Below are 11,598 nucleotides of genomic sequence, written 5' to 3' on the forward strand. Positions count from 1 at the left end.
CTGCTGAACTAGGCAAGTCTACGAATAGTGATCCATGTTCAAAGAGAGCGAGAATGATGACTTGGACTTGGCTTAAGGTGACTTTCACTTTGGTTTACTACAAAACCTTCCAGCAATCCATGCAAAGACTGCCACAAGATCAAGGCTGCATGAGAGACCCTCTAAAACATGCTTATAAACAGTCCTGTGGAACAGTTCCATGTCTACTTCTCCAACGGTACCAGACACTATTTCTAAGATTCTTATCAGTAGTTTCTAGTATTTGACTATTTGTCTCTTGAAACTGGGCCAGTGCCAACATTATATCCCAAAGCCCATACTTTGAGAGTTCCCAGAGACTTTAGAGGTCCTGAGCATTGGGTGGTCAGAACAGAAAGCCATGACTTTAATACTCAAACCACTGCTACCACTGCCACCCAAGGCAATGAAACATCCAACTACAGTGAGCGATTCCATAGGCTCTCCTGACTTGATCTCTGCGAGGTCTTATGAACGCCTCCAGTGAGGCATCAGTGCTGCCTTGTAACATGTACTGAACACACATTTTGCAAAAAAAAAAATCATTTTTTTCCTGTGAAACTGTGTTTAGGCAGAATACCTTTTAATTCATTTTTGTGGCAAATTCAGAATAACATGTTTACTTGGGTGTTGAAATGCTTACCAGGAAGTAATGTCCTTTACCTCCCTCACCAAAATGTAAGCTTAACAAGGGCTATGTTCACCACTGTTACCCTTGCACCTAGAATGGTAGGTCGCACAGAGGAGGAATCAATAAATGTTTACTAAGTGACTGCATGGATAATTAACCTTCTATAACTAAATGGCTTAAAGCAAACACATGCCTTTAATTTCCAGTATATTGCATACATAAAGAACAGCACAGAGCAACACAGAAAGGGGGGAGAAGACCTCATGTGCACCTCAAGTGACCTGTCGTCTCAGCTGACAGCTCTTCAGAGTAAGTAATGTGTCATGAATGACCTTTACATATAAAAAATAAAGTTTTGTTTAAATCAATTTTACTGGTTTGCATATAATAAAATGCACCCATCTTAAGTTCAATGTGTTTTGACAAATGTACATACCACTAGAACGACTAGTACCATAAGAGAGATATAGAACATTTTCATCATTGAAAAATGTCCCTTGTGTCCCTTTGTGGTTGATTCCCCACCCTACCTCCAGTCCCTAGAAACCATTGATGTGCCTTCTGTCCCTAAGGATTAGATATAAATGGAATGATAGAGCATGCACTCTTTTGTACCTGGCTTCTTTCACTCAGCAAAGTGTTTTTTAAGATCCATCCATGTTGTTGCATATATCATCATTGGTTCTTTTTTACAGCTGTATAGTAGTGTTCCGTTAAATGGATATACCATATTTTGTTTATCCATTCGCTAGATGAAGGACATTTGGATTGTTTCCAGTTTGGGGTCGCTATTTGTTTATAAGTGTTTTTGAGAATATTTGTTTTCATTTCTCTTGGGTAAATACAAAGGAGGGGAATTGCTGGGTTACACCGTTAGTGTAACAGGTTTAACTTTGTAAGAAATGGCCAGTTTGCCAAAGTAGTTGTACAAATTTATCATCCCACTATCAATGGGATACTCCACATCCTCACCAACAATTAAAATTGTCAAAACACTTAAAATTGTTAACATTTTAGCCATTTACTAGGAATGTAATGATATTTCCTCTTTTTTTTTTTTGGCCGTACGCGGGCCTCTCACTGCTGTGCCCTCTCCCGTTGCGGAGCACAGACTTCGGACACGCAGGCTCAGCGGCCATGGCCCACGGGCCCAGCCGCTCCGCGGCATGTGAGATCTTCCCGGACCAGGGCACGAACCCGTGTCCCCTGCATTGGCAGGCGGACCCTCAACCACTGCGCCACCAGGGAAGCCCAATGAATTTTCCTCTTGACTAAGTTTTCCTGTTGACTAAGGTTGTTAATTATCTTTTCATATGCCTTTTGGCTGATATTTCCTCTTGACTAAGTTTTCCTGTTGACTAAGGTTGTTAATTATCTTTTCATATGCCTTTTGGCCACTTATATATCATTTTTTGTGAAGTGTCGTGAACAAATTATCTATTACAGCATTACGTTACAAATTACTTTGCTCACAAATTGTCAATTTGGTTAGAACTTAGTGGAGGCAACTCCTGTCTGTTCTACATGACATCGGTTGGGGCAACTTGATGGCTGGGGGGTAATTCAGCAGCTGGGGACTGGAATCATCTGAAGACCCACTCACTCACACTTCTGGTGTCGATGCTGGCTCTCAGATGAATTCAGGGGAGACTCTTAACCAGAACACCTCCATGTGGCCACTCCATGCATGTAGCTGCTTGGCCTGCTGTGTTCCAAAAATTAGCATCCCAAGAAAACAAAGTGGAAGTTCATGGCATTGTTGTGACTTGACCTTGGTAGTCAGAGTGCCACTTCCACAATGTCCTAATGGTTGAGGCAGTCACCAGGCAAAAGGGGAGGGGACAGAGACATCACTACTAATGGGAAGAGTGTCAGCATCATGTTGGGGGAAGAGCATGGGAGATGAAATATATTGTGGAGCCATCTCTGGAAAATACAATCTGCCACATGTCTGTCCAAATCTTTTGCACATTGCTTTGTGTTCTTTGTGTTTCTTATTGAGTTAAAATCTTTATATAGTCTGGAAATGAGTCCTTTTTCAGTCCGAGGCTTGACTTTTCATTTTTTTAATGGTGTCTTACAAAAGAAGTTAAAATTTTTCTTTTGAACAAAGACTGCTTTATCTAGTTTGTCTTTCAGGGTTAGTATTTTCTGTGTCCTGTCTAATACATTTTTTTTTCAACTTATAATTAAGAAAATTTTAAAACTTACTGAAAAGTAGCGCATTGAATAATGAATCACATGTGGTCATGTCTAATACATTTTTGCCTAAGCCAAGTTCTCAAAGATTCTTTCCTATGTTATCTCTATGAGTTTTTAGTTTAGCTTTTATGTCTAGATCCCTGATTCATTTCAAGTTAACTTTTTCGTATGGTATGAGGTAAGGGTTGAAATGTCATGATTTTCTCTTATGCATATTCAGTTGTGCCAGCACAGTTTTTGAAGAGACTCTCCTTTTAGCACTGTATTACTCAAATGACGTTTTTAAAAAATCATTTTTATGAGTCTGTTCCTTTATTCTAAACATCTAACTTAACACCAGTGTCACACTGTCCTGGTTACTATAGCTTCATATTCAGTCTGGAAATCATGTAATGCAAGTTCTCCACATTTGTGCTTCTCTGTTAGAATTATTTTGGCTATTTTAGATCTTTTGATTTCCATATAAGTTTTAGAATCAGCTTATTAATCTATACACACCACACACACATACCCCTGCTGGGATCTTAATTGGGTTTGTGTTGAATCTGTAAATCAATTTGGGGAGAATTGACATCTTAACAAAATGAAGATTTCCAATCCAAGAACACAGTATATATCTCCATTTATTTAGAACTTCTTTAATTTTTCTCAGCAAGATTTTGCAGCTCTTCGTATTGTTTTAGAGGTCCTCAAGACCGTCCCCATTCTTGGTGATTAGCTGGAAGGATTCACAGGACTCAGAAGTTGTTATACTTTATAGTTATTGTCTATTACAGTGAAGGGTACTGAGTAAAATCAGCAAAGGGCAAAAGGGCTTGGAGGAAACCAGGTGCAATCTTGCAGGCATCCTCTCCCAGTGGAGTTGCAAAGATGCACTTAATTCCCCCAGCAACGGCATGTGACACATGCAAAGTGGTGCTAGGCAGGGGAGCTCACAGGGGCTTGGATGTCCAGGGTATTTATTGGAGGGGGTCAGTCACATAGACATGCAGTGCCTGTGTGAATGACCTCAGTGACTCAAGCAGCTACCGAGATGCTCAGGTGGTATTTCTCCTTTATGACGTTAATATGGGAAATTGCATTGATTGATTTTGGAATGTCAAACCAATCTTCCACTCCAGGGATAAAACCCACTTGTTCAAAACCTAGTATTGTTTTCATATATTGCTGGATTTGATTTGCTAATCTTTGAGCAGATTTCTGTATCTGTGTGAGACTGCCTTGCTCTGCTCAGACCCCCAGCAGAGAGCCCAGTGCTCATAGGACTCACATTTCTGTCCCTTCTTTCAGGTGTCACAGTTCTGTACTGCAGCACTCTCCAGTATCTGAAAACTGGATATTGAAACAAATATACTTGTTTTATACATTTAGTCCCATTTTCTCCTTGTTTAAAGTGGGAGGGCAAGGGTTGTTCTGACATTTTGGAAGTAGGAATTTTTAGATAAAAATAATTTTTGAAAAACAAATAGCGTTACTTGAATAAAAATGTTCAAATTATTTCACTAACTTTTGCATTTTAAAAATCTTTAATTTAGCACAATATTCGGATTTGTGGACTGAATTTTGGACTACACTTAAGGTGAGCTTTTTTGTGTTGCCTCCATAAGTATCATATTTCTAAGATATTCAGCTACCTAATAAGTGTGTGTGTAAGGAAAGAGGTCAGGATTTGCGGGGAGTGACAGAGCTGGTGTGATCATCATATCCTAAAATGTATCCTTTGTGCTGTTAAAAAACAAATTTCAACTGAGTAAATTTTAAAGATCTTATTGGCTTTATTCAACACTTCATGAATCAGGCATCATTTAAGCTAGCAGACAGGAAGGAGCCCTGAGGAGCTGTACAAATGAAAGACTTTTATAGTCAGAAGGGATCAGGAACAAGGAAGTTATTCCAGGCAAAAAAGGCAGGTTGGCTGTTGCAAGGTCACTTTCCTCTCAGGGATGGCAGGGGTCTACTAGGCAAATTACCAGACTAGTACTGATCAGGTAGATTCCTGATTGACTGGTTTAAGATTCCATTTCTGAGAGAACTGAAACTGTAATTAAGTCTCGCAGTTTGGTGACATGGGGTTTAGTGTAAGTGACTCCATTTGGGGCTGTTGTCTTATTTTTAAGAGTACCAAACATCACTATGAAATCTTAATCCTTTGGGAAGCTGTCTTCCCACTCTACCACTTCAGTTAAAGTGGGAATGGGGGAATTACATTTTTTTTTTTTAAGCACAAACTGAACACATCATTTTAGGACAAAGTTGTCAATTCTGAACTCCATCTCTCCTCCATGTTTTACCAGCAATTCACCATCTCCAACCCCTCCCCCCTTTAGAGGGAGGTAGGCTGTAGTTTAAATCCTGGTTCTGCTACTTTCTAAATATTTAAAGTTTACATGTGATCCTTGTTTAACCCTTAAAACAGTGGATAAGGGAAGTGTTAGTAGTGCCTTTTTTAGATGAAGGTACAGAGGCTCAGAGAGTTTAAGTGACTTGCCTAAGACCAAACAGTTGATGAACTTATGGGGATTTAAAGCTCAGATCCAGCCTGATTCCAAAGTTCTTTCTCTTAAGCTTTAAGCCATGCTGAATCTCCTCTGCAATTCTGTGCTGCTCTTAAGATGGGCTGGCTTTTTTATACCACCACCGCTACCCTACCCAGTTAAAATTTGGAGTTCAGTGAGTACTCCATTAAATCTTCTCATTTGCTAATCCACTTTTCTGAGATCCTTTATAGAACCTTGTGAATTTGCTGTCTACAGACACTTATTTTACATGACTAGTAACAATTTTGCCTATGTATTTTTGTCTTGTACATGACTCACTTATACAAAATGTTATTTATTTTGTTGCAATTTATATTCACATACCTCCAAATGCTACTTTTTAAAGGAATTGGTAGAGAGTGGTAATGAGACCTTGCAAGAAATAAAAAATCTGATAGAGATGCTGTATGAAAGAGATGAAAAAATTGAGCAAATCAGTATTTGGCTTCAAGAGGACATTGAAGAGATGTGTTTTCTTATGGAACAGGAATCGCAGACAGACCTTCTCAGTAAGTAACACCTCAAGAGCTTTGGGAAACAGAGACCTTTCTGCTATTTTACTGTAGCTGGTGACATCTAAAATAACAAAAAAAAAAAAAAAAAAAAAAAAAAAATAAGTAACACCTCAAGAGCTTTGGGAAACAGAGACCTTTCTGCTATTTTACTGTAGCTGGTGACATCTAAAATAACAAAAAAAAAAAAAAAAAAAAAAAGAATGCCTATCAATAATTTAGTTATCCCCAATAATGCATTCTCAATAATGTCACATATGTTCAATGAATGTTGATTCTCATTTGTGGAGTTGAATATGGTAATGCAGCAGTGTTGGGCAAGTCTCCCTTCCATCTGAGTGAATCTCCTAAATAACTGAATCTCAACTTGTTTCTGATTTTTTAAAGCCTTTTCCTCCCAAAATCTTTTTAAACTCTTTTACATACTTCCTTGTCTTCTTAAACAGAAGATATTGAACATCATTTTCCCTTTTCTTCCTGAGCTGAGTTTAGCATTAAAAACAGCAACAACATTAAAGACAGCAATAGTTGCTGTTTTCTAGTGATGCCTTCTGGGGCTTCTGAGATGATAACACATCCTATGCAACACGATTGACTCGTGAGCAAGCAACCCGGGCTCTCCAGAGGAATATCAACCTTCATCCTCAATCCTTACTCTAGTGTCATGTTAGACACAAGGGCTACAGAACTCCTTCCAGATCAGGGCTTCAGCTAGAAGTGAAGGTGAATCCTCACACAGTACAGCCCAGAGGTCCCAGGGCTGGAATCCCTTGGGAAGGTGGGATGGTGGAGGTAGAAGGGGCTGATGAGAAGGAAGGAGAATAGAGCATAGGGGAGAGATGGAGTGGTGAAATGAAAATAATGTCATCTGGCAAGTGTACACATCTATTAGAGGTTATTAAGGTTTAAAAGCATCATCATTAGATAAGCAATATTAAGGGTGGGTTGTAGAAAATTTAAAAATAAGATGAAATGTAAAATGAGAGAAAGTGGTACAATTAAAAACATCTCAATATTTGGTAAAACCCAATATTCTGAGGGTATTGCTTGACAAAAGAAATAATGTTTTAGCAGCCAATAAGGAATTTTGTGGGTGAACCTTCTTATCAACCTAAAAGCTGTCTTGGTGGTCCTGCTCCAGGTTGGTGATACCTATTATGTCTTAGTGCATAAGGATCCCTGGTGAATCTTGCTTAACTCTGCATTTTCTTTGCTAGGTCAGGCCATCCCTAGCAACTGTAGAGCAAGCAGAGTTTTAAGAGCCAAATCATCTCTGGGTGTCAACTGCACTGTTTTCACACGAGCAAATCTTCCATTTTTGTCTGAAACCTGATGGAATCTTTGCATTGGAGCAAAAAAATAGACTATATTGAAAAGCTAAACCCACAGAATAACTAATACCATATTCCCTTTTGCATGTATTTTGAGTACTGTCTTATTGATAACCTATGGAAAGTGGAGGATTGCAGCATGGAAAAAATTGCAGGCCACCCAAACGAGAACAAGCTGAGGCATAAAGCTTGGTAGAACAAGGGAGTCAGAGTCACCATCACTTGTTTTTGCCAGAGATTCAGAGGCAGGTGTGGGAGTGAGAGAGGTTTAGTGTGGGGAAAAAAAGGAAGGCTTCAGGTGTGTTCTGATTGGAGGTTGTTAGCATGGGGAGGCTGGTAACAGGCTGACTAGAAGGAGGACAGCCTATGTGATTGATTAGTAAGCATACTTGGCTTTTCTCTGCTTGGCCCCAAGTTAGAAGAAGGGTCATAAAAGAGGGAAGTTGGTGGTCACTGATCAAGTTATGACTGTTCTGGGCTCATTACATATATGGTCATTGCATGGGTCTATCGTCATGTATGGTGTGGCCATTGTTGGTTTGTATATTCAGTCTCAGCATGGATCTTAATTTTTACTTCCATTTTCAACTTAAAGTATCATGTTCAGAAAAGAGTAATAGTTGCTTTGAGTGCAAACCAACCCAAATAAAATATAAATAATAGGCCAATTCAGCATGTGCCATTCATTTTTATTTCATCTAAATGGTACAATCATTTAATTAAAATTTAAGTTCATTTGATAGGCAATCCGTATATACGACTCTTAATTAAACCATTCTTATTCTAGACAACTGGAACAAGTTCCAGTTAATATTTATTATGAAATATTGCAAGTATGGAAAGTATTGGCTTGGCCAAAAATTTCGTTCGGGGTTTTCTGTAAAGCTGCCCCCTCCTGTTTTTATAGGGCTCAGAGCTAAGAATGGTTTTTATATTTTCAAATAGTTGGTAAAAAATCAAAAGGATAATATTTCCTGGTGCCAGAAAATTATATGAAATTCAAATTCCTATATTTGTAGATAAAGTTTTATTGAACCCCAACCATGCTCATACAGTCACACATTACATATGGCTGCTTTTGTGCTACAATGGCAGACACTGAGAGGGACCATGTGGCTTGCCACACCTAAATTATCTATTACAGAAAAGGTTTGCCAAACCCTGAGCTAGATAGAGTATTGCATCTTCTCCTTTGATCACTCATGGAGTGGGTGAGATTTTTTTGGCAACATGGCAAACCCTAAGGATCACATAGGCTGAGACAAGAGAAGAAGGGATGATTTCTTTGTTCTAGGCCATGCAATGATGAACATGCTCTGTTACACAGTGACCAGTTCTGGAAAAAATTAAAATATTCTTTTTGTTGCTGGAAATGAAAAGAATATCACTTAATTTTATAAGAAAAAACACATATTTCTACTGAAAATATTTTCAGTCAATAGATTACTGCTTGGAGGAATTTCAATTTAAAAAGTCAGGGGGCTTCCCTGGTGGCGCAGTGCTTGAGAGTCCGCCTGCCGATGCAGGGGACGCGGGTTCGTGCCCCGTTTCGGGAGGATCCCACATGCCGCGGAGCGGCTGGGCCCGTGAGCCGTGGCCGCTGGGCCTGCGCGTCCGGAGCCTGTGCTCCGCAAATGGGAGGGGCCACAACAGTGAGAGGCCCGCATAACGCAAGAAAAAAAAAAAAAAAAGTCAGTACTGTTTGCAGCCACTGAAATGTTCCTAACTGGGCATACTGATACTTGAAATTCCTCCTGTTTTTAAGGTTTCATCCATGTTTCACTATTAACACTAAACTGAATTCCACAAGTATTTACTGAATGCCTATTCTGTGCCAAGTACCATGTTAGGCTCTGGGGTTACAGTGGTGAATGAAAACGGGTATAATCCCTGCCCAAATGGAATTCACAGTCTAGAACAGAAGCCGGCAAATGTTAAAGGGCCATAATATTTTTTGGCTTTGTCACCCATAAGGTCTCTGTAGCAACTACTCAGGTCTGCCATTGTAGCAGAATTGCCCCTGTAGTTTGCCCACCCCTGACACAGTGGGAGAACCAAGTATTACACAAATGTATGTAAAACCTCTTGTCATAGGAATTTTACAGGTGGGGTGTGAGAGCTATGAGAGAACCTAAGAGGGAGAGAGACTTGACCTAGTTAAGGAATCGGGAGAGGTCTCTGGAGAACTGGAAATGGAGCTGAGATGTAGAGGAGGATTTCTGGATTCCCTTACTCCACTTGTTTCTGCTCCTGGAGCACTGGCACCACATGGGCTTTGGAGGAAGGTGGACCTGGGATCAAATCTCAGCTCTGCTTCTTACATGTTATTTAACTTCCACTCTTCAGTTGCCCTGGTTAAATATGAATGCTAAGTAACAGGAATAATAAATAATGCCTCAGACACAAATTAGGCACTGAGATCCCTGAAATCTTCTGCCCTCCTGAGGAGATAATAGTCACCCTGGTCCCTTGAATTACTTGAACATCTCTGAGGCACCTCTCAGCTCTTGGATATTTTGCGTTGAAAGTATTCTGTCACTGATGGACTTCTAGAGAAGCCCTTGATCTCTTCCAGCTTAACAGCCCTCTCCTGCCCTCTGCTGGCCACAATGTGTCACTGTGGCCCTGCAGGTCCTGGTGCTCTCCTTCAGGGTCACTGCACTGTCTGTATTACCATATTGAATACCTTTGAGCCCGGTACTAGAGCGCATGCCCAGATACTGAGTCGAACAAGACCAGTCCCTGAAACTGGTCATACACTGTGAGAAGCAGACAAGTGAAGAGATGATTAGAATATTGTGGATTCCTTCTAGTGAGTGGCTATGGAGGGTAAAGAGGCACCTCTCAATCTTTTGGGGCGTCGGGAATATACAGGGATGTCTTCCTGAAGGAGCAGCTGACGTAAGCTGGCCAGGAACAGTAATAGCGTGGCTGAGTGGAGATCTGCTGGGGGTACCAGTTGGCAAGAGTGGGGGATAGGCTTGGCCGAATGTGAAATGCCAGACTTCATCCTGAAAACTAAAATCGTTACTTTTTGCTTTAACGTTCTTTCTTGTAAATTAAAGGTAAATAAGTTAATTCTTGGTGTATACCTAAACCAAATAATAACTGTGTACAGATTATTTGTAAAGAAGTATTAAAAATAATTTTGTTTTAAAATTCCAAAAATCCCTGAGTATTATACCATGTACTATATAACTTAGGTTACAGATAAACACTTTGTGTGCTAATCAAATATTTTAACTTGATATGTGCTCTACAGAAGACTTTTTTAGGCCAAGAGATATTTTTAGAGAAAGATCAAAAAGTTCGTGTAACTCTCTGTTAAAGTTATGTTTTTGTTATTGTGATGAAAAGGACTTGATATAATTTATTTTGATCATTTAATTCTGGAAAAGAACCTAATTATTGAAGCAGAATCCAAATTTCAGTAGTAATACTTAAAAAAATCATTCGCTCAGAAATTTTCAAAAGATCTCTTCGAAAAATTAAGATCTGAACTAGAAAGAGAGTTTAGACCATGGTTTTCAAACATTAGAGTCACCTGGAGGAAGTTTTAAAAATCCCTCTGCTCAGCCAGACCAATTCACCCTGAATCTCTGGGGGTGAGACCCCGGTGTGTTTTTAGAACTCTCTCCAGCTGGCTCCATTGGGCAGACAAGTCTTGAAAACTATCGGTTTGAGACAAATATATAACAATGTAATTGTTATATTTATCAGTTGACCCAAATTAAGAAAATATTTTAACTTTTATATTACCTCTCCAGTGCTAGTTAGCAAAGTAATTACTATACACTGTAGCAGCCAGAGTAGTAATACAGTACAAGGATCTAAGACAAAACAAAGCCGAACTAGAAAAAGGGTTGTTTTTGTGTATTTTTAATGACCATTTAAACAAATTATTTAGTAACTTTAGCAACCACAGTTGCTATGAATTGTTCTAGTCTTGTTCTTAAGGAAGCAAATTAAAAATGCAAATATGTATTATTTCCGAAATTCTTTGCATTTGAGGACTTGTAATCATATTACTTGCACAATTTCTCCTTTTGCATACGCACTTTTCTGCTAGAAGAGGACATTGGAGGGGAAAATAATTATTAAAATGACTCCAAATGTACTGCGACAAAAAGATAGTCCTGGTAATCAGATGCATGATCCCTCAGCACCATCCCCCACCCCACCCCCACCCATTATACAATCGTCCAATTGAGGATTCTTGGGGCAATTTGAAATTGTAACTACATAAACCTATATAAGATACATATAGACTTTCTACATTTTATTTATTCCTACAGAAAATAAGAAGAAACAGAGTCCTATCAAAAGAATCCGTCTCCCAGTGGTTGAATGTACTATGAAAAAAAATC

The 11,598-nt window shown here is 39.2% G+C and overlaps 1 protein-coding gene across 1 annotated transcript in view; it reads left to right on the plus strand.

Moving 5' to 3' along the window:
• Positions 1 to 5,905, plus strand: part of CCDC175 (coiled-coil domain containing 175) — a 65,667-nt gene extending 59,762 nt beyond the window's left edge. Inside the window, exons 17-19 of the mRNA XM_007466055.1 lie at positions 856 to 958; positions 4,387 to 4,430; positions 5,735 to 5,905. Coding sequence (XP_007466117.1) covers positions 856 to 958; positions 4,387 to 4,430; positions 5,735 to 5,905 — 318 coding nt within the window. The remainder of the gene's footprint in view (positions 1 to 855; positions 959 to 4,386; positions 4,431 to 5,734) is intronic.
• The last annotated feature ends 5,693 nt before the right edge of the window (positions 5,906 to 11,598 follow it).

This window comes from Lipotes vexillifer, unplaced genomic scaffold (assembly GCF_000442215.2).
Source record: "Lipotes vexillifer unplaced genomic scaffold, Lipotes_vexillifer_v1.1 scaffold25, whole genome shotgun sequence".
NCBI classification, from domain to species: Eukaryota; Metazoa; Chordata; class Mammalia; order Artiodactyla; family Lipotidae; genus Lipotes; species Lipotes vexillifer.